This window comes from Hyperolius riggenbachi, chromosome 1 (assembly GCF_040937935.1).
Source record: "Hyperolius riggenbachi isolate aHypRig1 chromosome 1, aHypRig1.pri, whole genome shotgun sequence".
NCBI lineage: Eukaryota > Metazoa > Chordata > Amphibia > Anura > Hyperoliidae > Hyperolius > Hyperolius riggenbachi.
In genome coordinates this window covers 78,993,242-79,019,936 of record NC_090646.1, presented here as the reverse complement: position 1 = coordinate 79,019,936, position 26,695 = coordinate 78,993,242, and the positions used below count along the sequence as shown (strand labels likewise).

Below are 26,695 nucleotides of genomic sequence, written 5' to 3'. Positions count from 1 at the left end.
AATTTACAAATACATTTAAACCTGCTTGGGACTTGAGTCAATTTTCAAGCTGCAATAGTTTGCATACAAATTTACATAAATCTGCATGAACTCAGAAATATTTGCATCCCATTGATCATCCCTACTGCCTATTAGAATTACAATTCTGCTACGTTAAGTTTTCAAGCCAGGTCTGTCTAAATGCTAGTAGGCTCGGCGTCATGGAAGGTCAGTACAATCCACCGTATTGAGTGATGGACATCTAGCTTCTGCGTGTCTTTTTACAATTTTTCTTGTATATGTTACGGCCAGAACCTGAAGTCTGGCTACTTTCGGTTCCGGCTCCCCCTCCTCCTCTTACTACTGGCAGCTGGTCCAGTATCCCTACCCACCCTGTATCTTCCCTTCTTGTCCACTTCCCCGCTAGCATTCGTAACTGCAGGGAAGTATGCTCTGCAGCGCTGGCGGAATCAATGTCTACAGCGTTCCCCCTGCCTGCTTCTCCATGTGCTTCCCTACGGTGTTTAACATCTTGGGTGTGCGAGGGAAGATAGAGGGTGGGTGGGGATATAGGAGCGGCTGCTGGAAATTATAGGATGGGACAAGGGGAGGAGCCAGAGCTGTCGAGGGGAACAAGGAGAGGCGCCGGAGCCGCCGGCATCAAGAAATTTCTGACATTGGCCGCAGTGAGACGACAACTTTGCATTTTGGCCATCCAAAACCCGAAGTGACCAGGCTTTGAGTTCTGGCTGTAACATATACATGAGGAGCAGCGGGAGTCTATGCATGTAATAGGCAGGTGTGGCTGCCCTCTATGCATACAGAGATCAGAAATCAAACACAGACCTGACTTTTGTAGAAAAACTTTACGGAAAGATACTTGTACAGGAAGAAATTAATACAAAAAAAATAGCAAAGCGAGAACTTAAAAAAAAAATTAAGAAGGTAAATCAAGAAGTGATTGAAACTTGGGTTGTAATTCATTCATGTTGTTTGATCCTCTGTTAGCCTGCAAGTCTACATCTTTACTGCTGGCAGGCATGAAAAAAACCTAACTGCAGAAAATGCCGTTATTTTTAAACACATCCACTATAGAGATGGTCAATGAGATGCAAATCATTTTGAGTTGATGGAGAATTATGCAAATTTTGTATGCAAATGTATGCAGCTTGAAAATGGACCAATCAAATTTTACCTCAGCAGGATTTGATTGGTTCTTGTTCAAGCTGCCTACATTTGCATACAAAATTTGCATAATACTGCATCAACTCGAAATTACTGGCATCTCATTGACCATCTCTAGTCCACTAACCATGCGATAGGCTAAAAGAGTTTATTTTTTTTGTGTGGGTTGTTTTTTTTTTTTTTTTTTTTTTTTTGGTTTTCTTTAAAGGGAACCTTAACTGAACGGGGGGTAAAGAGTTTCAACTACCTGGGGCTATTACCAGCCCCCTGCAGCAGTCCTGTGCCCTCGGAGCCGCTGTGGAATCCACCGGTCCACCGCTGTCACTTAGTTTTGTTTTTGATGACTCACCAGTCGGCCGGCCGCCATGCGTATTATTGGACGCATTCCCTACTGCAATTAGCGCTGTTGCGGACCGCAACGCGTACAAAAATACGCGTTGACACATATCTACGCGTGCAGAATGTGGCAACGCGAATTTTTGTACGTGTTGCGGTCCGCAACAGCGCTAATTGCAGTAGGGAATGCATCCAATAAGACGCATGACGGCCGGCCGACTGGTGAGTCGTCAAAAACGAAACTAAGTGACAGCGGGGGACCGGAGGATTCCACAGCGGCTCCGAGGGCACGGGACTGCTGCAGGGGCTGATAATAGCCCCAGGTAGTTGAAACTCTTTACCCCCCCGTTCAGTTAAGGTTCCCTTTAAGGCCCTTTTCTACTAGCAGGTGCAATTATAAGCGCAATCGCGCAAGCTGTTTTTTTTTTTCACTTAGCACAATTGCGTCATGCAGCCATTGGGAATGAAACGAGATCATGCCGAGAATCACGCGGGCCAGCGATTGCGGTCGGGTTAAACACAATTTACATATTTTACATGATTCCCCTCTGTGTCCTGGTTCCCCCACTCAGAGAGCCCTCGGAAAGGCGTCAGGAGCAGTTATGTCCCCGAGTGCTCCTGAGAATGGGCAGCTCCGTGCTTCACATGTGCAGGACAGAGCTGCCCCTCTTCTGGAGCCCTCGGGGACACAAATGATCCCAAACCCCTCTGAGGGTCCCCGAAGGCGTGTTTGATCAGTTGGATGAATGCATGCAATGACAGCACTGGAACGAGAGGACAGGGAATGCTCTGTTTCCCAACCCTGTCCTCAAGGCCCACCAACAGTGCATGTTTTGTGGAAATCAACAGATGTAGATAATCTGCTCTGCTGAGACACTAATTACCTCACCTGTGCATGTTTGTGGTTTCCTGCAAAACATGTACTGCTGGTGGGCCTTGGACAGTGTTGGGAAACTCTGCTCTATAGGATTCAAAGCCTGCCCTCTAGGTGAGTATCAAACTAGGTTGTTTTTTTCCCCACCCGCTTTAAGGTGGCCACTAATGATCCAATCTTTTTCATCCAATCTTACCATTTCTATGTAATATAAGGTAACTGCCTGAAGTATCCATTCGGTATATTCACTCAATTTACCCCTATACTACATAGATTTGGTAAGATTGGATAAAAAAGATTGGATCATTAGTGCCCACCATTAGTATTACCATATTTTTCAGACTATTTAAGATGCTCCTGACCATAAGACGCACCTAGGTTTAGAGGACAAAAACCAGGGTAAAAAATATTTACTAAACCTGGTGCATCCATGGTGAAGGGGCATCTTGTGGATTATGCCCCCTTTGTACCTCATGCCCCCTTGTACCTCTTGTGTCTCCCTGTGTCCCTCATGTGTCAGCCTCTGTCGTCCTCTATGCCCCTTTGTGTCCAAATGTGTCGTCCTCTGCATGGGCACAATACAGGGAGTCCTAAAATTGCGGTGGGTTGGAGGTTCGTATTGGCGGGTGTTCGCAAGTCAGGAACTCCCTGCATTTGGACTATAAGACTCAATGACTGTTTTCCCCACTTTTGGGGGAGAAAAAGTGAGTCTTACAGTGCAAAAAATACAGTAATTTAAAATGGAACAATGGGCTTTTTCCACTACTCTCGTATCTGATGTTGGCCACACAATTGTGTGTTAAGCAGATCAGGAGCCGTTCACGGACAGGCTCAGCGCATGGTAGGGTGAATCGTAATGACAGCTTCTCTTCACGCCTGTCGCTTACTCCCAGATTGCATTTCTCTGTCATCCGCTGTGTCAGATGCTTAGTTTGTAGTTTAGGCTAGGCATCAAGGCTTTGCAGTTGAAACCTGGAATCCATTATTACATCCCTTGTTTGGCTTACTTGCCATTATGGCTTGGACAACAATAAAGGCCAAAGCAGAACCTAACCTGATGGGCTCTGGCAGTGGCCGGGATCCAGGCATGTTGCACTTCAATTTCCATTGGCTCAGGCTGCTGTGACGGAGTCGTCTACACTGCTGGATCAAAGCTAGGGAAACTCTATGCAACGCAAGTTTCAAGTTGATTGCTCATTAGTATTTGTTTGATTAAAACATCCCAGTAAGGAACAGATGGCGTGAATGCCAAGGGACTGATATTATACAGAACAGAAGAGGCAAAGTGATTATTTTGCCTCTTTTGGGCTTTTTGTTATAGTTTGCCGCATCTATACAGGATGGAGATAGCTGGATGGGATCCCGTGTCTTAAGTCTTAGTAAAGTGAAACGAAGAAAACCTGCAACTTCAATGAAGGGAAAAGCTACTTATCTTAGTAAAGGGAATCCTCTGGTTCCTACAGAGGCTTTCTACGTCGTCCTCCAGACCACCGCTTCTTGCCGGGACCCTCTGAAAGCCTTGTGACTATGCAGCAGTACAGAGCCCCATTAAAAAGATACGCTTATCGCTATTTATCGTTAGTACTGCATAATAATGGCGCACAGGGAAAAAAGAAAAAGGCACACACTAACGTTATTCATCGATAGTGGCACACACTAACGTTATTTATCAATAGCCCCCTACATAAGCCAAACTGCAGACGTTATTTAACTGCAAAAAGGTGAATGGATTTAATGTAACCCTGTCAAGGTTAGGGGTGGGCACCACCGGGGGGGGGGGGGGGGGTCTTAGGGTTAGGCACCATCAGGTGGGGTCTTAGGGTTAGGCACCATCAGGTGGGGTCTTAGGGTTAGGCACCATCAGGGGGGGTCTTAGGGTTAGGCACCACCTGGGGGTCTTAGGGTTAGGCACCACCAGGGGGGTCTTGGGGTTAGGCACCACCAGGTTGGTCTTGGGGTTAGGCACCACCAGGGGGGTCTTGGGGTTAGGCACCACCAGGGGGGTCTTGGGGTTAGGCACCACCAGGGGGGTCTTGGGGTTAGGCACCACCAGGGGGGTCTTGGGGTTAGGCACCACCAGGGGGGTCTTGGGGTTAGGCACCACCAGGGGGGTCTTGGGGTTAGGGTTAGGTATAGTTACAGTACAATATACACCACCAGGGGGTGGTTAGGGTGAGTCATTACCAGGGGGTGGTTAGGGTTAGGCACCACCAGAGGGGGTTTATGGGTTAGAGGTAGGTACAGCGAAGGTTCTCTGTGTTAACGCTAAATAACGATAAGGCTTTAACGCTAAAGAACAATAAGGCTTTAACGTTAAATAGCGATAAGCGGCAAACGGATTAGCGGCAACACCGTGCACCATTATTCTCAGGCGCCATTTTCAGATGTAAACGGTATGGTGCAGGTGCGAGTCGCCTGAGCAGTGTGGCTGTGCTCTGTCCACAAGCCCTTGTCGATGAAGTTTGGGGGGGTCCCAGGGCTGTGGAGGGGGTCAGGGGAAGGGTCTGTGCTGTCCAGAGGCTTCCCTCTACTGAGGCAAGTATCTAAATTAGGCACTTTTCCCCTACAGGTACACTTTAACCTTGGCAACATATTTTGTTTGAAGATGCTGCACTCATTTTAACCTCAGCTGGCACAAAGTGTTTTTGCTTACTGAGGTCATGTAGTGCGGCGCAGGGTGCAGTGTTATAGGTACCTGTTCAGACGGTGGACCAGCTTCTCCTAGTCATCTCCCTGCGGCACTACACTCCCAGCATCCTCTTCTGACTCCAGATCACAACTTATTACATGTGATCAGGGCTCAGAGGATAATGTCAACGGTGCAGTGCCACCCGGTGGTGGAAGAGTCTCTTCCATCACCCCTCTTCCACTACTGGATGGCGCTGCACCACTGACACATTCCTCTAAGCCCCGATAACATTTGATAAGTTGTGATCTGGAGTCAGAAGAGGATGTTGGGAGTGCAGTGGATGAAGAGGAGAAGCCTGTCCAGCGCCCAGAACAGGTAAATATAAAAGCTCCCTCTGCATACCCTGCCAGGCCCTCTTCCCCAGCAGCAGAACAAATTAGTACCTGCAGCCAAATAAAGTTTTACTGTTCTGTCTGTTAAAAGTTGGAGTTAAAAAGTTATGTCCACCCTTTCCTGCTTCAGTCAGCTGGTTCTACTGGCTGACTGCTGCCAGACTGGTGCCCAATTGCCTGGTCACCAGTATCTCATGGCTAGGTATTGGGGCCAGAGGGAGTGGCTTGGTGAAGGTGGGAGGAGTGGCCACACTTTACAACTCAGGCCTTAGTGCCCATTCACACTAGCAATCGCAATATGCTAGCGCTTAGTTAGATTTTACCGCGATTAAAATCACTGTACACTCGAGATTCCACAGTGATCGCTATCATTGCTTTTTTTAAGCACTGTATTGAGATCGCTCCAGAATTGCAGAAAAAAGTTGCAAGCATCGTGTTTTGCGATTTCTGCTAATTCGTTAGCAGCTTGACACATGGCCATGATCACGAGCTGTGAGGGGTGGCAACTGCTTTCTTTTCTCCCTCCGATACTGGGGTCTTCAACATCAGGCGTTGCTGTGGCCACACTTGTTATACGACCCCGCCAGTTATCGAAAAACTGGATCATATCCTATCGTGAAGGGGAATCCATTCGCAGCACTTTGAAGGTAGTGAAGCTGTGCTTGCAGAATGTTGCCACTTGGCTCTTGGAACTTTACTATTGGCACCCTGTTCTTATATGCACCTTTACAGTCTTATAAATGGGCCCATAAAAGCGCTTGAGAAGTGCAGGAACGTTACCGCTCCAGTAAATATCTTCAATAACCCTGAAATTGCGCTGTGTGCAGCTGAGCAGGCATTGGATCCCCCTGCCCAGCGCACACTCACATTTCCTGACTTAATCCCAGACTGTTCACCACACTTGTGGCGGTGGTGGTATTGATTGATCAGAATCCGGAATAGTTAATTACCCAAGCACAACCTGGTTGTGCCCAGAATTGGATTTGGTACGGCACAAGGCTCAGAATAGACGTAGGAATAAAAACATACTCAAAAAAACAAACACAAACATAAATAATAAATAAACACACATAATTACCTCCTCACATTCACCGGTACAAGACTTCTCACGTGCCTCACCCCTCCTCTGGAATGCCCTTCCACAGCACATCCGCCACTCTACCACCTTTGAAGTCTTTAAACTCTCCCTCAAAACCCACCTTTTCCGACAAGCATATTCTTTAGCTTAGGCCATGCACCCTTCAACCTCGCATCTACATTTACTACTTACTAAATAACCTTATTACGCACTGCCTGTACATATACTGTATACTTCCCCCACCTCTTGTTTCCACTCCATTCCTTTAGATTGTAAGCTCGCAAGGGCAGGGCTCTCACCCTTTTGTGTCATGGAATGTTATTTTCATTCCTTGCACTCTGTTAGACATTTATACATTTTAGTCATCCGTTTATACATTTTTGTCATCATGTTAAATTTGCTGTTGTAATCAGCAGTTCTGTATTTTGTATCAGTGTTCATATTTGATGTATATCATTGTCTGTATCATTATGTATCCCTTGTTTGTTTTCTTACATTGTACAGCGCCACGAAATATGTTGGCGCTTTATAAATAATTAATAACCAACAGTATTGACAAGATGCATTTAAAAACAAACAAAAAAAATTCTGGAAGGGCGCTGTACAAACTAAGAAACAAACATGGGGTACATAATAATGCAGACAATGGTACAAATGTAGAATTGGAAATTACGGTGACAAATGTAGCATGATGGGAAAAAATGTATAACAAATTCAAAGACACAAAATTAATAACCTTCCAAAACACAAATGGGTGAGAAGCCTTGCCCTTTAGCGTTCACAAAGTCTGTGTTTTGTAAATTATTATTATTAGATGTAGATTGTGCATAAATAACCTTTTTATAAGGCTTATGGAGTTTACCAGTGGCGTGGGGCCACCACAAGAACTCCATACATACAGTTAGTGATATGGCGCATCAACAGCTGACGAGGAACACAGCAGGAAACCTCATAGGGAACCGTTCCTTAATTACAGCACCCTCTACAGCAGAAAGTGTTGTGCACAAAGGTTTCCTGCTGGGTCCCCTAATCTAGACTAGCGCCATTAGTTTTATGCTCCGTTTAATACCTTAGGCCTGGGATGTCCAAACTTTTTATATTGCCATTCTCGAGTACTAGGGGGCTAAACAAGCAAAATTAAACACAAAATTAAAAATTGCTCGTTGTTGCTGTTAGGTACACTTTCTGACATTTTGCCAAATAAAACATTTGCACGAGAAATAACGCATATACATTGTGCAGTTAGCTACTGATTGGCAGCTGCCGCTGTGCTGTTACTGCTGCTGGCATAGTGGCAGCTGCTAATCAGTGGCTGTTACTGCTGCTGGCTTAGTGGCAGTGCTAATCAGTGGCTGTTACTGCTGCTGGCAGAATGGCAGCTTCTAATCAGTGGCTGTTACTGCTGCTGGTACAGTGGCAGCTTCTAATCAGTGGCTGTTACTGCTGCTGGTACAGTGGCAGCTTCTAATCAGTGGCTGTTACTGCTGCTGGTGCAGTGGCAGCTGCTAATCAGTGGCTGTTACTGCTGCTGGTACAGTGGCAGCTGCTAATCAGTGGCTGTTACTGCTGCTGGTACAGTGGCAGCTTCTAATCAGTGGCTGTTACTGCTGCTGGTGCAGTGGCAGCTGCTAATCAGTGGCTGTTACTGCTGCTGGTACAGTGGCAGCTGCTAATCAGTGGCTGTTACTGCTGCTGGTGCAGTGGCAGCTGCTAATCAGTGGCTGTTACTGCTGCTGGTACAGTGGCAGCTGCTAATCAGTGGCTGTTACTGCTGCTGGTACAGTGGCAGCTGCTAATCAGTGGCTGTTACTGCTGCTGGTACAGTGGCAGCTGCTAATCAGTGGCTGTTACTGCTGCTGGTACAGTGGCAGCTGCTAATCCGTGGCTGTTACTGCTGCTGGCATAATGGCAGCAGCTAATCAGTGGCTGTTACTGCTACAGTGGTAACTGATAACCTACAGGCAAGCAAAGGGAGAGGCAGTGCGGCGACACAAGGTGGCCTCCGGGCCGGGCTTCAGACATGCCTACTTTAGACCATACATGACATTTGTGTTTCATCCCCCTGAGCAGGATCTGCTATCAGCAATTGAATGTTCTCTGTAAATTGCTTCAGGAAGTTTGCTTTATGAATGAAATACCATTCGAAGGTTACTTTAGTGCCACCCTGTGGTCAGATCTTCACACTGCACCCTGCAGCACCTCCACCACTTATCTCTCCTGCTTATAATTCATAGCTGTATTGCCAGCAGCTAGTGAGAAATATAATCTGCCTGAGCTCAGTGTTTTGTCATGAGGACGGGCCTGAGTGGGGATGATAACCAAGGCGGCTGAATAAGTAAAATCCAGCGCATCTAAGCCTGGTATAGAAATGTGCGTGTCAGAGGATGCTGGGAAGGCAGAGCTGTCAGCCACCGTTCTCTCCTGACCCACTTGTCAAGAGAATCCATTGCAGAGCCAGCCTGAGACTGGACCCGTCTGCAGATGATACAGTGCTGCATCCAGCTGACTAGCTAATTCTGCCATTCAGCTTATGGTCTGGTGGCAAAAACCTGCACACTGTGCAACTTTATGGAAAGCTACAGGATATTTCCACATCAAATATTCATACAAATACTAAGTCCAAATCTTGTGTAGGCACCTATGGAAATTTCTTTGAGGCCAGTTTTATACTTGATAGCGTTGCAGTGCGATGGGCCGCACCCTGGCATCACACCACTAAAAAAGCGATTGGTATGATCCTTTGGCAGAGTGCGCCGACAGGGTCATATGCATAGCGCCACCCCCCTGCACGCCCTTCGCCGCCAATCGCCTAGTGCCATTCTCCATGCTGGACAGAAAGTCATTAGGATTCCCAGCTTAAGCGTCATATTCTAGTCGTTCCACACATACGTGCCACACTGTCGCCAACAAATTTAAAACTTCGGCATTGTGCATTGACTTCAATGCATTGCGTTGCTATGGAAATTGCATGTTAACACGCTGTTGACTTTGCGGCGAGGCGGTGGTGACGTTCTAATCAGGGCTGTGGAGTCGGTACAAAAATCTTCAGACTCCTCAGTTTATTAAACCACCGACTCAGACTCCAATTCCAGGTACCCAAAATGACTCGGACTCCTCGACTCCGACTCCACAGCCCTGGTTATAATGCGTACGCGAGGTGGAGGTGAGTATACACTGAGAGTACTGGATTTGGAGGGGAGGGGTTGACATTTGATGGAGTGGAGTGTCATCCTCTGTGTCATCTAATCTGAAGTGCAGACTATTAACCAGAGCCGTAACTAGACTTAATAGGCCCCCCCTGCAAGAATGATAGCATGGAGCATCCTTTGTCCCCGAACCACATGGGATTGGGAACCAGGGAATGGGCGCAGAGCGTGTTCTGCTGGGAAGCAGCCTCTGGAAGCAGGAAAAAATGACACCCGCTCCTGCTACTCGCTACTCTGCATGGCGGGAGCAGGTGACAGGGAAGATTTTTGTAAGTAAATGGGGAGGTTTTTTTGCTAATTGGCTGTACTTGCGGTTATGGAGAGGTGGAGGGCCCCCCAAGGCCCCCGGGCCCCCCTGCGGTGTCAGGGAACACAGGGGTGATTATTACGCCCATGCTATTAACCAACAGTTCATACACTGAGCAAACATTTGAACTACAAATGACTTCAGTGGCTGTTATCATCATTGAATTATAGGCTGAGCGTTGTTCACAGTATGAGGTCATTTTGTTTTATTGATCGGCTTGGTGGAGGCGTGGAGGGGGTTAAACGGCCGCATAGTTCTGTACGCATTGATCGGAGTGAGGCTGGCAGGTGCAGCAGTTCCATTTATTTGCCATCAGAATTCCGCTGAATTCCCACTGAAGCAGCGGTGTTGGGTGGTAAAACAGAATGGGGTTAATCAAGAGGGTCCCTAGAAAAAGACTATGAAATGGGGGCTGGTCTGGTGTGACATAATGGATACTATTGTCTACTATAGCCTAAATGGAGTTGAACAAATACAAAGGAATCAAGAGTATAAAGAGATCCTTCATTTTCCCCAGATAATGCCGACAAGCATGTCTTAACCACCTTAGCGGTAGGGACGAGCTCAGCTCGTCCATTACCGCCAGAGGGTGCCGCTCAGGCCCTGCTGGGCCGATTTAGACCAAATAAAAAGCAGCACACGCAGCCGGCACTTTGCCAGCCGCGTGTGCTACCTGATCGCCGCCGCTCTGCGGTGATCCGCCGCGAGCAGCGGCGAAAGAGGGTCTCCCCAGCCGCCTGAGCCCTGCGCAGCCGGAACAAACAGTTCTGGCCAGCGCTAAGCGCTGGATCGGAGGCGGCTGACGTCAGGATGTTGACTGACGTCCATGACGTCACTCCGCTCGTCGCTATGGTGACGAGGTAAGCAAAACAAGGAAGGCCGCTCATTGCAGCCTTCCTTGTTAATTCTGATCGCCGGAGGCGATCGGAGTTACGCTTCCGGAGCGCCCTCTAGTGGGCTTTCATGCAGCCAACTTTCAGTTGGCTGCATGGAATAGTTTTTTTTTTTATTAAAAAAAAAAAAACCCTCCCGCAGCCGCCCTGGCGATCTTAATAGAACGCCAGGGTGGTTAAAGGAACTTGGTAGAGAATGAAGATGGCAGCCTCCATGTTCCTATCACTTCAAACAATGCCAGTTGATATCTGTGCTGATGCTCTGCCGGCCTGGTTGCACATCTTCAACTTTGGTTGTTCAATCACTACCAATTTTACCACCCCAATGTAGTATGCGGGCTTACCTACACAATCTGCTCGTAATATACAATATCTGTAGACCCTCATACTACATGGATTGTACAATGGGTCTTAGCCAATCAAAATTGAAGGTGTGTACCAAGCTTAACTACACGACTGGGTCACTCCGATGGGCAGCCCCAGGACCGCCTAACGCCAATTGGCGTCAAGTCCTGGGCCGGATATTTGCAGGAGATCGCATGCGCTGATCTCTGCTCCACCATCGGTCTCCCAGCGGCGATCTCCGCTAGGAAACTGAGACAGCGAAACCACCGTCTAATAACTTTGTACAGCTCTGCGATGTAAGGCAGCACTGTACTGGGGACAGCCGTGTGACAGGACTGTCCACTCTAGAGTTACAGGGCCATATGCAATTCACTTTTTCACCTGACTTTTCTCCCAGGAGATAATTTTTCATCTCTGATTTAACCACTTGAGGACTCAGCCTTTACCCCCCCTTAAGGACCAGCGCTGTTTTTTCCATTCAGACCACTGCAGCTTTAACGGTTTATTGCTCGCTCATACAACCTACCACCTAAATGAATTTTGGCTCCTTTTCTTCTCACTAATACAGCTTTCTTTTGATGCTATTTGATTGCTGCTGCGAGTTTTACTTTTTATTATATTCATCAAAAAAGACATGAATTTCGGCAAAAAAATGATTTTTTTAACTTTCTGTGCTGACATTTTTCAAATAAAGTAAAAATAAAGTAAAATTTCTGTATACATGAAAAAAAACCCATTCAGTGTATATTTATTGGTTTGGGTAAAAGTTATAGCGTTTACAAACTATGGTGCAAAAAGTGAATTTTCCCATTTTTAAGCATCTCTGACTTTCCTGACTACCTGTCATGTTTCATGAGGTGCTAAAATTCCAGGATAGTATAAATACCCCACAAATAACCCCATTTTGGAAAGAAGACATCCCAAAGTATTCACTGAGAGGCATAGTGAGTTCATAGAAGATTTTATTTTTTGTCACAAGTTAGCGGAAAATGACAGTTTGTCACAAAAAAAAAAAAAAAAAAAAAAAAAAGGTTTCCATTTCTGCTAACTTGTAACAAAAAAAAATGAAATCTGCCATGGACTCAACATGCCCCTCAATGAATACCTTGAAGTGTCTATTTTTCAAAATGGGGTCATTTATGGGGTGTGTTTACTGTCCTGGCATTTTGGGGGGTGCGGAATTGTAAGCACCCCTGTAAAGCCTAAAAGTAGTCATTGCACTGTGGGCCTCTTAGCGCAGTTTGGCTGCAAAAAAGTGTCACACATATGGTATCGCTATACTCGGGAGAAGTAGTACAATGTGTTTTGGGGTGTATTTTTACACATACCCATGCTGGGTGGGAGAAATCTCTCTGTAAATGACATTTTTTTGATTTCTTTACACACAATTGTCAATTTACAGAGATATTTCTCCCACCCAATATGGGTATGTGTAAAAATACACCCCAAAACACATAATACTACTTCTCCTGAGTACGGCGGTACCACATGTGTGGCACTTTTTTGCATCCTAACTGCGCTAAGGGGCCCAGAGTCCAATGAGTACCGTTAGCATTTCACAGGTCATTTTGAGAAATTTGGTTTCAAGACTACTCCTCACGGTTTAGGGCCCCTAAAATGCCAGGGCAGTATAGGAACCCCACAAATGACCCCATTTTAGAAAGAAGACACCCCAAGGTACTCAATTAGGAGTATGGTGAGTTCATAGAAGATTTTACTTTTTGTCACAAGTTAGCGGAAAATGATTATTGGTTTTTTTTACCAAGTGTCATTTTCCGCTAACTTGTGACAAAAAATAAAATCTTCTATGAACTCACCATACTCCTAACGGAATACCTTGGGATGTCCTCTTTGTAAAATGGGGTCATTTGTGGGGTTCCTATACTGCTCTGGCATTTTAGGGGCCCTAAACCGTGAGGAGTAGTCTTGAAACCAAATGTTTCAAAATGACCTGTGAAATGCTAAAGGTACTCATTGGACTCTGGGCCCCTTAGCGCAGTTAGGGTGCAAAAAAGGGCCACACATGTGGTATCGCCGTACTCGGGAGAAGTAGTACAATGTGTTTTGGGGTGTATTTTTACACATACCCATATTGGGTGGGAGAAATATCTCTGTAAATGACAATTTTTTGATTTCTTTACACACAATTGTCCATTTACAGAGATATTTCTCCCACCCAATATGGGTATGTGTAAAAATACACCCCAAAACACATTGTACTACTTCTCCCGAGTACAGCGATACCACATATGTGGCACTTTTTTGCACCCTAACTGCGCTAAGGGGCCCAGAGTCCAATGAGTACCGTTACCATTTCACAGGTCATTTTGAGAAATTTGGTTTCAAGACTACTCCTCACGGTTTAGGGCCCCTAAAATGCCAGAGCAGTATAGGAACCCCACAAATGACCCCATTTTACAAAGAGGACATCCCAAGGTACTCAATTAGGAGTATGGTGAGTTCATAGAAGATTTTATTTTTTGTCACAAGTTAGCGGAAAATGACACTTGGTAAAAAAACCCATTAACAATCATTTTCCGCTAACTTGTGACAAAAAGTAAAATCTTCTATGAACTCACCATACTCCTAATTGAGTACCTTGGGGTGTCTTCTTTCTAAAATGGGGTCATTTGTGGGGTTCCTATACTGCTCTGGCATTTTAGGGGCCCTAAACCGTGAGGAGTAGTCTTGAAACCAAATTTCTCAAAATGACCTGTGAAATGCTAACGGTACTCATTGGACTCTGGGCCCCTTAGCGCAGTTAGGGTGCAAAAAAGGGCCACACATGTGGTATTGCCGTACTCGGGAGAAGTAGTACAATGTGTTTTGGGGTGTATTTTTACACATACCCATATTGGGTGGGAGAAATATCTCTGTAAATGGACAAATGTGTGTAAAAAAAATCAAAAAATTGTCATTTACAGAGTGATTTCTTCTACCCATCATGGGTATGTGTAAAAATACACCCTAAAACACATTGGTCTACTTCTCCCGGGTACGGCGATAGCACGTGTGGCACTTTTTTGCAGCCTAACTGCGCTAAGGGGCCCAACGTGCAATGACTACCTTTGGGCTTTACAGGGGTGCTCACAATTTAGCCCCCCCCCCCCCCACATGACAGGACAGTTAACAAACCCCACAAATGACCCCATTTTAAAAATAAGACACCACAAAGTATTCCATGAGGGGCATGGTGAGTTTATAAAAAAAATTCTTTTTTGTCACAAGTTAGCAGAAAAGGATACTTTGTGAAAAAAAACAAAAAACAACAATTTATGCTAACTTGTGACAAAAAACAAAATCTTCTATGAACTCACCATGCACCTCACGGAATACTTTGGGGTGTCCTCTTTCCAAAATGGGGTCATTTGTGGGGTCTGTCCTGGCATTTTAGGGCCTCTGCAATCATTACATGTATGGCCAGTATTTCTGCTATACTCCTTATATTGGGCATACAGGTAGTGCATTCTGGGCTGAAAGGAAAAATGAACGGCAAACATCCCTTCATTCGCATCGATCAATGTGGATGAACAAATATCTGCCAAAAAATGTGAAACAAAAAGAAAAGAAAGAGAGACATAGGAGCTGCCACCCCAAAAATCCAAACCCACCAGCTCGTATGCCCAGGCAATCCTGATTTATTCATCCACATTGATCGATGTGAATGGAGAAATCATTGCTTGAGTTCTTTTTTGATACAAAGTGCTTGCCAAAGCATATGAATCCCCAACACCACACCTTGGCCCATATGCCTCGGCAAACGTATCTTTTTTACTGTGGAGGAGAAATCTCGTCCTACAGCGCTGCATGCACCGATTTTGTGTAACCTGACAGAAGCGCAATGCTTCTGTCAGGATGCATCATCAGTGCTGCAGCTGATTGGTCGGTTGGAAAAAAAGAGAAGAAGAAAAAAAAAAAAAAAAAAAAAAAAAAAAAAAAAAAAAGCAAGCAGCAAAGCACTTCAATAACATTAACTTTTTAAACTTAATTAAATATGTTCAAACCAAACAATAACATTGGTAACCAAATATTAACTTTTTTGCTTACCTGTTTTTTTATGTTTTGTTTTTTTTTTACCTGCGAGCTGAGGATAAACTTCTCCTCCCCCATGGGTCAATGTGCAAAGTGCAAATCGCACAGATATGTGGCGAAGTACATTATGCATTCTGTCCCAAGTGAAAGGAGAGGTTTCTGGCAGGCCAGTGTATTTGGATCTCTCAAAACCTGATGTTTGGGTTCACACTGCATACTGGCCTATCCGGTCGGTCGAGCCCGCCGCACCGTCTCGCCCAAAATAGATCTTCAGGGAATACCACAAGAGTAGCATTCGGCCTAGTAATTAACTGCGTCGCCGTAGACTAACATGACTTCCGGGCCGACCCAAATTGCCGCAGAAGCCACGCAGTAACGTAGGCATGCACTAGCGTTAAGTCAAGCACTTCCGGCGTAGGGGGGGACCGCAAAGTGTGACTTTTGCTAGGCAATTTGCCCTAACGCATCGCGCCAGTGTGAAATAGCACTGAGAGACCCTTGTGTGCCTACTGCTGTGTCTGTAGTTCCCTAGGTTCTAAAAGTGTGCCTTCTCGTGGTACCTCTCATAACACTCCCCTAGGCATAGGCCAGGCTGGTCAGGACAGCGGGGACAGTAAACGGGGGTGTCATGCCTTATTCCAGCCTTGCTGCAGACACAACATCTTTTTCTGGGGTTGCGTTGAGTTGGGGTACTGGGAATCGGGTAGGCGTAATGCCTTCCATGCAGCCGGCTAGTTGCATTTGGGGGTTGGGCTCTGTCACCTTCTGGATAGAGGAGTGCCGAAACAATGTCTTCCTGGAATTGAAGGAAAGATCCAGTTCTCCCAGCCTTACTGTAGAGAACAAAGCTGTTGTACATCGCCAATTGAATTAAATACACAGACACTTTCTTATACCAGCGTCTGGTTTTCCGGGAAATTAAATAGGGCCCTAACATCTGGTCATTGAAGTCCACCCCTCCCATGTTGGCATTATAGCTGTGGACGGCGAGGGGCTTTTCAATGACCTCTGTTGCCCGTGTAATTTGTACTGTCGTGTCTGTGTGAATGGTAGACAGAAGGTAAACGTCCCTCTTGTCCTTCCATTTCACCGAGAGCAAGTCATCGGTACACAAGGCGGCCCTCTCCCCCCGTTGAAGTCTGGTGTTAACGAGCTGTTGGGGGAAGCCCCGGCGACTAGGCCGCACGGTGCCACAGCATCGGATTCCTTCTAACTTTAAGTGCTGAAAGAGGGCCACACTTGTGTAAAAGTTGTCCACATAAAGATGGTACCCCTTCTGGAACAAGGGTGACACCAAGTCCCACACAATCTTTCCACTGCTCCCCAGGTAGTCAGGACATCCGACCGGCTCCAATTTTGAGTCTTTTCCCTCATAGACCCTAAAACGAGATGTATAGCCTGTGGCCCTATCACAGGGCTTATACAGTTTCACCCCATACCGGGCGCGCTTGCTTGGGATGTACTGTTTGATGCCAAGGCGCCCGGTAAAATGTACGAGGGACTCATCTACACAGATGTTCTGTTCAGGGGTATAAGCATCTGCAAATGTGGATGACAGGTGGTCTATGAGGGGCCGAATTTTGTGGAGCCGGTCATAAGCTGGGTGGTCTCTTTCATGACAGGTGTCGTTGTCATTGAAATGCAGGAAGCGCAGGATGATCTCAAATCGCGTCCTGGACATGGCAGCAGAGAACACGGGCATGTTATGTATTTGGCGTGTAGACCAATAAGAGCGCAATACATTTTTTTTAGTAATACCCATGTTGAGGAGAAGGCCCAAAAAAATTTTAAGTTCGGAAACTTGGAGTGGTTTCCACCGAAAAGGCTGGGCGTGGCAGCTTTTCGGATGGGCGGTTATAAATTGTGTGGCATATAGGTTGGTCTCAGCCACAATTAAGTCAAGGAGATCCTGGGTGAGGAACAGTTCAAAAAAGTCTAGGGCCGATCCTAGTTCAACTGTCTCCACCTGGACTCCAGACTGGGCGGTGAAAGGGGGCAGTATGGGTGCGGCGGGATCAGGGGAATGCCAATCAGGGTTTGCCAGCACCTCTGGAAAACCAATGGGAGTACGGGCCCGTCTACTTGGTGGCTGCGGATCGGATCTTAATTCACGTACCACCGAACCAGTTTCTACTTCCAGGATGGTGTCCGCCACTTCATCAGGGTCTTCTGCGGAAGTACTGGTGTTGATAGGCCCAGGAGATGCTGCGCTGCTGGTGCATGCCTCACCAAGAAAAATCAGATCAGCGCCACTCTGCTGCCCTTGAGACTGATCTTCCGCCACCTGCAGTCCAGTGACATGGGGTGTGGTACGCCTGGCTCTAGCCGGGACCTCAACCTCGTCATCGGAACTATCGGTCTGAGAGCCACTGCTGTCTACAGGATCGTACTCTGAACCCGAAGATTCGTCGAATAAGTCGACCCAATCATCCTCATCCGACTGGTCCATGTACCTGTAGATGTCTTCATTGGAAAACCTCTTTTTTGCCATGGTGGCCTGCTAAATTTAGGAGGTATTCCTCTGAGACTACCCAGGAAAAGAGCACCTACCTAGCGAAAGGGAGTACTTGAGAGGTAGAAAGCTGTGGTCACTGAGTTTAGATAAAAAAAATCAAAACTGATGTTTACAGTGCCACAGCTTGTGTACAGTGTTTTTTGCAGTGATCAGAAAAAAGAAATTTCTGTCACTGCGGTGGGGCGGGCTGAACGCAGTGCAGGCGAACGATCAGGTCTGATCGGGCAAACACTGCGTTTTTTTGTGGATCCTAGAGACCCTAATATAGATCTGACTGTGATCACTAATAATCACTTACAGATACTATATAGTACCAATGCTGATTAGCGACAGTGATGACGCTAATTAGTGACTGTGGTGCAGTGGGCTGAGCACTAACTGACACTAACAACCCTTTTGCTTAGATAACTGGCCTAACTGTTTGTTACCACTAGTGATACTAAAAAAGTTTTTAGATCACTAGGACAGTGATAGTGATGGTGATGGTGAGGGGGGGTTGGGGATCAGAGAGCAATCACAAATAATCAAAAACAATCACGAGACAATTACAACACAATTACAGCAATCGGCGCAATCAAAGCCAATCACGGACCAATTGAATCCAATAACGTGACAATCAAAAACCAATTACGTGACAATTGAAGCCAATCACACGACAATCGATGCTAATCACAGGGCAAAACAGCCAATCAGTGGGCAATTGGCACAATCAAAACCAATTACGGGCAATTGAAGCCAATCACGCGACAATCGAAGCCCAATTACGTGACAATCGAAGCCAATCACACGACAATCGATGCCAATCACAGTGCAATTGAGACAATTGTAGCCAAACAAAGCACAATCAAGCCTTACAGACAGGAGATAAGATACACAATGGCAGGGGGGAGAATATACGCAATCAATGAACTAGGACGGTGTGGGGAGGATCGGAAGGGGTGGGGGGTGATCAGATACCCCTAAGGGGTAGTTGGGGGTCTAATCTGATGGATAGGAGTGACAGGTGGTGATAGATGGGTTATTGACGGGTGATAAGTGGGTGTTTACAGGGAAAAACAGATGTAAACAATGGACTGCTGATGTGATCAGGGGGGGGTGTCTCGGAGGGATCTGAAAGGGTGGGTGGGTGATCAGAAGCCCCTAATGGGCAGTTGGGGGTCTGATCTGATGGGGGGCAGTGGCAGGTGGTGACAAGGGATGATTGACAGGTGACGGATAGGTGATTGACAGCTGATCAGCGGGCAATTACAGGGAAGATAGATGCAGTATACGGGGGGGGGGGGGGATCTGAAGGGGTGGGGGGTGATCAGATACCCCTAAGGGGCAGTTGGGGGTCTGATCTAATGGGGGGCAGTGACAGGTGGTGACAAGGGATGATTGACAGGTGACTGATAGGTGATTGGCAGCTGATCACTGGGGAGATAGACAGATGCAGGGGAGATAGATAGGTTCAGTATACAGGGGGGGGGGGTCGGGGGGAGATCTGGAGGTGTGGGGGTGATCAGATACCCCTAAGGGGTAGTTGGGGGTCTGCTCTGATGGATAGAAGTGACAGGTGGTGACAGGGATTTATTGATGGGTGATATGGGGGGTGGTTAGGTCTGATCTGCGGGCTGCAGGGGGGTACAGGGGGGTGTCTGATGGGTGCTGCGGGTGATCGGGGGGTCTGTGGGGCTCCTAAAGTGTCTGTGTGTGCACTCTTACTGTGCCTGCTCTCCTCGCTGGTGGTCGATCGCTAAGTGTGACCACCAGCGGGAGGCAGGCAGTATAATACAGTTTGTTACGTAAACAAACTGTATTATACTCATTCTATAGGCCAATTTGAATTTTTACAGCCCGCCGGCGCTGCTGATTGGCCGGCGGGCTGAAGTCACATGGGGGCCGAAGAGTGTGACGTAGCGATCGCGCGGCTACAGCCGCGCGATCGCTCGTTAATCAGGCTGCAGCCGGCGACGCAGTACTGCGTCGCTGGTCCTGCAGCTGCCACTTTGCCGACGCACGGTATAAGCGTGCGGTCGGCAAGTGGTTAAAATAACTTTTCAGCACTTTTTAACTAAAAAAGTACTAAAAAGTTGGTGAAATAGTACTATCAAAATTATTTTGAGTATTTTCTTGCTTTCTGGTGGCTTAAAAGGCAATTTATTGACAAGGTTAAAAATATCACCTAGGAGAAAACTCAGGTGAAAAAAGTGAATTGCATATGGGCCACAGTGAGCAATCTGCTCTCATAGGCTGATGTGGTATGGGAGGGGTGTCCTGACACCCTGGATAAAAGACACAGGAAACACAAAAAGGACAGGAGCCTAATAGCGTAATAAATTTTAGTTTAAGGTCTATTAGTGGTATAATGAAAACTACTCACAAAGGTGGGTTGCAGAGGGGCAACCGACTGCAAGAAGCAGGTGGAGACCATAAACCCGACTCCACTCGGAGTGGTCCAGCCGGACCTGGTGACGGGGTGAACCTACGGTCCGCAAGTGGTTAATACTACAAGACATTGGCCCAAAACGAGCATGCAGATCAGATGCCTTCACTCTGGTCTGACTCCATTCTTGCTGTAGGTGTGTAACTCCGAAACCAAAAGGCAAAAGCTCAGCATGACAGCCAGGCAACTGGCATTGTTTATAAGGGGGATGTGCTGGAAGGAGCCTAAGCCTGCCTGAAATCTGTGGTTGGGGCTACCTGCCGTAGAAGGTAACTCTCGCCTTGAAGCGATCGGTCCCTGGTTGGAATCTGCATGGAGTTTGTATGTTCTCCCCGTGTCTGCATGGGTTTCCTCCTGGCACTTCAGTCTCCTCCCACATCCCCCCCAAAAAATAGATACGTTAATTGAATTCCCCCCTAAAATTGGCCCTAGACTATAATGCTCATATGAATATGGCAGAGATTAGATTGTGAGCCTCTCAGAGGGACAGTTAGTAACAAAAAATACTCTGTACAGCACTGCAGACTGTCAGTGCTATATAAATCCTAAATAAAAATACCTTTAGTCAGGCATTCTGATCTGCAGTGAGTAAACTTTGCTATCAAGCCACAGCTACCAATCGGATTACAGTACATTTGTAATTTATCTAGACTTCATTTGAGAAGTTATGCGAAAAAAAGTTTGCCTTCTTAAAATAGAAGGTATTTGCAGTTATTCAGGTTGGCGTGAACATATGTATCACATGATGCATCACTGCTGAATATGCAAATCCTCCTTTGTTGTCCCGGCAAGCTAGCCACACCTCCAAAACTGCTGGAATGCAATGTGTCAGCTTGTTAATTCTACATTCCAGCGGTTCTGGGGGTGTGGTTAGCTTACAAGGACAACAAAGGTTGATTTGCATGTTCAGCAGTGATGCAGCGGGGGAGACATATTATGCTCACTCCAACCTGAATCATTGCAAATACCTTCTGTTTTTAAGACGACAAACTTTTGTTTTGCATAGTATTTTAGTTGGAGGTCTTTGTTAGCCCCTTACACACTTAGAAGTTCTGGTTCACCCTGAGCTTGCTGGGTAGTCTGTAACTATTGATATGTTAGCGCGCATGTGTCTGTATGTGAGATGCACTGTGTTGGTATACTGATCTGTCACTGGGCTTATTTTGCAGGACGGATTGGGCAAGCCGTGGCACTGCGGGCAAAGACTTTTGGTTTCAATGTAATATTCTACGACCCGTACTTACCCGATGGTATTGAACGAGCTCTCGGTCTCCAGCGGGTCAGCACCTTGCAGGACCTTCTGTTTCATAGTGACTGTGTAACTCTGCACTGCAGCCTCAATGAGCACAACCATCACCTTATCAATGACTTCACCATTAAACAGGTGAGTGCCAGCCAATCCCGCTCAGCATGTGACTCCAGGGAAGACCAGAGGAAGAAGCTGATTGGTGCAGCTCTGTTACCCCTCCCTAACCTGTTACTGTGCCTGGAAACTGTACACTGCCGGCTCTTCATCAACGCAAGATCCTGTGGGCCTATTTATTAAAGAGGCACTGTAGTGGCATAAAGTAGAATGCAGTGAATCATTCAGGATACCCACTTGTATTGTAATTTTCTTGATTTCAGCCTCAGAAATGCTCTCTATATATTACTGTATATTGGTATGTAGCCCGGCCTCCCAGTGATGCTTAACCTGGGCTGTTTAACATTCTGCAGAGATCCACCTGACGGTACTAAAGATCTTGCCGTCTGTGATTAATTTCAGAATGAAAATGAGGGTGAGGGAAGATTTTACACGGGGCACTTGCATTGTTTATAAATTTAGTAAAATTTTATTAATTACATTATTTTCACTGCACTTCCTTCTTAAAGGACAACTGATCTGATAAACAAAATGGAGGTTGCCAAATTTATTTCCCTTTAAACCATGCACATTGCCTGGCTGCCGTGCTGAGCCTCTGCCTCTAATACCTTGTCATAAACCCTGAACAAGCATGCAGAACAGATGTTTGACTAAAGTGAAAGGATTAGCCATATGCTTGTTTCAGATGTGTGATTCAGACACTGCTGATGCCTGAAAGATCAGCAGGACAGCCAGGCAACTGGTATTGTTTAACCACCTTAGCGGTATGGACGAGCTCAGCTCCTCCATTACCGCCAGAGGGTGCCGCTCAGGCCCTGCTGGGCCGATTTTGATGAAATAAAGAGCAGCACACGCAGCCGGCACTTTGCCAGCCGCGTGTGCTGCCCGATCGCCGCTGCTCTGCGGCGATCCGCCGCGAGCAGCGGCGAAAGAGGGTCCCCCCAGCCGCCTGAGCCCTGTGCAGCCGGAACAAATAGTTCCGGCCAGCGCTAAGGGCTGGATCGGAGTCGGCTGACGTCCATGACGTCACTCCGCTCGTCGCCATGGCGACGAAGTAAGCAAAACACGGAAGGCCGCTCATTGCGGCCTTCGTGTTACTTTTGGCCGCCGGAGGCGATCAGAAGAACGCCTCCGGAGCGCCCTCTAGTGGGCTTTCATGCAGCCAACTTTCAGTTGGCTGCATGAAATAGATTTTTTTTTATTTAAAAAAAACCCTCCTGCAGCCGCCCTGGCGATCTTAATAGAACGCCAGGGTGGTTAAAAGGCAATAAATATGGCAGCTTCTGCATCCCTCACATGTCAGTTGTGCTCTAAAGAGAACCAGAGACAAAGCACCCTGATGTATTTTAATATATATATTAGTGGGAACACCTACCCTGCTCTGTTACATTTTTCACTGCTCAGCCTGCTTCTTATCAGCCCTGATAAAATCCCCGACTGAGCATTTAGTCTGGCTTTGCTCAGGAATAATTATAGCAGAATCAGTCTTCTGTGATGTCTTTTCAAGCCCAAGCCTGCCCCCTTCTGGCTCTGCTCAGGAATAATTAGCGCAGAGTCATTATAGCAAAGCCAGGCGGAATGCTCAGTCGGGGATTTTATCAGGGCTGATAAAAAGCAAGCTGAACAGGGAAGATTAAAACAGAAAGCAGGGTAGGCGTTTTCTCTAATGTTCCCACTGATTTATGGTAAAATACATGAGGTTGCTTCGTCTCTGGTTCACTTTAAGTGATGATGAGGTTGAGAAAAGCATTTATCTCTGAAACATGGAAATCCCATCACCCACCACTGCTTTATAAATGCCAAAACTGTGATAAGTGAAAAATATAAATGCAGCGTTTGCCGTCCTCACTGTTTTATAATATACAGAAATCACAGCCTTTCAAGTACAGACAGACGTGTGATCTCTGTCTTAGCTGCTCTGCACTGATATTGCCACCGTGTGGGTGGAGGTAGCAATGCAGTCTGTGGAAGAAGGCCTCACCCACCGGTATTCCTGCTGTCTTATCACTGCACGAAATCCATTCTCTTGTGTTACGATGGCTTTCATTTCTCCTCTTCAGCTGAGAAGTGTAGTGATAATCTCTCCTCTGTCATGGTTGTATAAATACCGCCATAAATAACCAGAGATAAATGAAGCAGTAGCAGAGGTGAGCAGTAAAAAGTTAGAGTAGTTTATCACGGATTTATATATTGGCCCCTAATTTGTTTGATCACACGTTCTGTCCAATTCCTCTCTGCTAGTGCTAAATATTCCTTCATGATCTAGAAAATAAAAACTAGGGAGCTACTATGATTGAGGTGAGCAGGGTTGTGGAGTCGGTACAAAAATAATCTGAATCCGACGACTCAGTTTATAAAACCACCAACTCCAGGTACCCAAAAATTGCTCTCACTCCTCGACTTTGACTCCACAGCTCTGGAGGTGAGCCAGCGTGAAGATCCACAGGGAACAGTTCTTCAATCACAGCAACACCTACAACTTGAAGCATTCTGATTGGCCGAATAGTGTGGGCGTGTTATTACTACAACCTATCTGTAACCTAGGAGTTGGAGAGGGTGTTGTCCACCCAATCACATTTGTGGAATTTCCGTATGGACTTTCCTGCTGGCTCACCTCAGCCATACCAGCGCCAAAACTGGCATAAATATCTTAATGTACTAAAAAAAACCTCAGTAATAATAAATTGCTTATTCCAGTAGATGGAAGCTTCTGGGTGGTCCAGAGGTTCTCCGAATCCTTCCGCAGCCCACCGTTCCAGTGCAGGGTCCCTTGAGTACCTATAGCAGCACCGCCTGGTGAGTTGGGTACCGGACGATGCCGATTAGTGAAAATATCGGTAATCCATTCTTATAGATATTTTCCTATTGACTGACCCAGCGCCCATTCTCATAGCCCTCCCTCCCTAATGCCCAACACTAACCCATCCCTTTTAGGAAGGAACACTAACCCCCTCCTGAAAAATTAAACACCCCCCACGCCTAACTAATAGCACTTGGGCTGCTAATAGTCAATCAACTAGTATTTAAAGGGAACCCGAAGAGAGAGCGATATGGAGGCTACCATATTTATTGACTTGTAAACAATGCCAGCTGCCTGGAAGCTCTGTTGATCTTCTGGTATAAATAGTGTAAGTCAAAACCCTGGAACAAGCATATGGCTAATCCAGTCAGCCGAGTGAGCGTTCCTGATCTGCTGAATGCTTATTCTGGCTCTATGGCTAAACGTATTACAGACAGGATCAGGACAACTGCCAGGCAACTGGTATAGTTTAAAAGAAAGTTAAATATGGCAGCCTCCATATTCCTCTCGCCTTGCGTTTCCTTTAATATAAAAAATGCGATGACTATCGGCTACTATCAGGCACCCGACACCACCTCAGCAGTATATAGCCTCTTCTGTGCGGGGATCAACTAACCATACTGGCAGCGCATTTGTGGACCTCCCCACCCCAGCATCATTGTATCCTATGGACCAGCATCTGGGAGAGGTTGCAGCTGGAATGGCTTTTCTTCTGCAAATAGCAACATTTTGCCTATCTTCACTGAAGAGAGAAATACAATGAAAGCACTCCAGGTGCGTTGTCACAAGGTTCAGGGAGCGAACAGCATGTGGGTGGCCCCTCCCACTCCCTACATCTAGCACAGCCGGGCATGGCAGCCGTCTCCAGGCCCACCGAGGATAGCAAAGCGTTAGAGCCTGACAGCTGCTGCGCAAACACATAAGCTCAGTTTTGGGTCAAATGTATTCTTTCCAGTAAAGCGAGCGAGTGCCCCAGTTCCTGCTCTGTTTGCCGGTCGCCTTGTAAATACACTTACAGAGCCCCTCCCTCCCCTGTCTGCAGCCATGTCCCAGGAGCCGCATGTAAATATTCCAAGCCTGTAAATATAGTAAGTGCCGAGAATAAATATTGCAGCAGTCTGTGAATCATCAATGAGACCTGGTGGTTGAAGCTGCCTGGAAGGAGCCAAACGCTGCGCAGAGCTACAGCTGTACAAGATCTGGGGTTTGCCCATAAGAGTTGGGGATGACCAACGGGAAGAAACTTGCTTTACCACATTTCCTCCAAAAACAGTGTAGTTATTTTGAAAAGTAATTTTCATCAAATTGCATGAATCCTTGTAAAATCACCCAAGTGAGCATAACCTGTATTACTTTTACATCAGGTGATTCGTTCACGTTAGCCCAAAAATGGGGGGGGGGGGGATTGTAACCACTGACAATGTTGGAGTCACGTTGCTACAATCCTGACATGCCACCAAAGTCACCAACTCAGAATTATACGTGTACAAGACCCTTTCTTAGCAAATCTATTTGGTGTCAGGACAAAACTCTCCCTTTTAAAGGGGATTGAACTCTTGCACAGGGCAGAAGGAAAACTGAGAGAAATCCACCCTGTGTGTGTTTTGAGAGTTTAGCCTGTTTAATTTCCACTCATATGTGAATAATTACAACTGTAATATGATCTCTCAGCTGTGTCAACTCAGAAATCTAAATAGCCTATGCAGAGCAGCTAATTTGTAAAGACAGGATGTGATAATCCTATGTCTGCTTCCATGAACGCAGGGCGTAAACATACTGCAGGTTTAGCTGTAACAAAGAAATGTTTTTCTTTAAAGATTATTATGCTGTTGCTTATCTTTTGGAGCAGAGAGGAAGTTCTGAGTTCAGGTCTGCTGTAAAGGTTATTTAAAAGGAACCTGAAATGAAACATATGGAGGCTGAGCTATTTATTTCCTAAAAAAAAAACCCTACCTGCCAGCCTCCATATCCTAGGTTTCCCACCTTTGGTTCCTTGCAAAAAATAAAGATTAAAAGACAAAACCTGGCATTCAGAGAGCATAACAAAAAAAACCCAGTATTTATCTTTAATGCTCGCATTACCTTCCATGACTGGTTTTAAGGCCTAGAAATGGGTTAGCCTTTGTCTACCTTTAATGCCTGTATGCAAATTATTGTATGTGAATAACCCCCTAAGAGGGCAGTATGTTATTTTTTTCAACATTCCCTACTTTTTTAATGTAATAGTGAGAAATGTGTCTGGTAAAAGATGCATGGAACATTCAGATCCCTTCCCAGGGTAAATAATCACTCTGTAATGCTCACCAGATTTACTAAGCTGGAAATGTCTGTCAGAA

At 46.2% G+C, this 26,695-nt stretch overlaps 1 protein-coding gene across 10 annotated transcripts in view; it reads left to right on the top strand.

Annotated features, from left to right (window-relative positions):
• The window catches only part of CTBP1 (C-terminal binding protein 1), a 664,453-nt gene that overhangs the window by 610,102 nt on the left and 27,656 nt on the right, over positions 1–26,695 (top strand). For all 10 annotated transcript variants that reach the window (XM_068275626.1, XM_068275617.1, XM_068275601.1 and 7 more), the window contains one exon: positions 21,366–21,580. In XM_068275626.1, the coding sequence (XP_068131727.1) occupies positions 21,366–21,580 (215 nt within the window). The remainder of the gene's footprint in view (positions 1–21,365; positions 21,581–26,695) is intronic.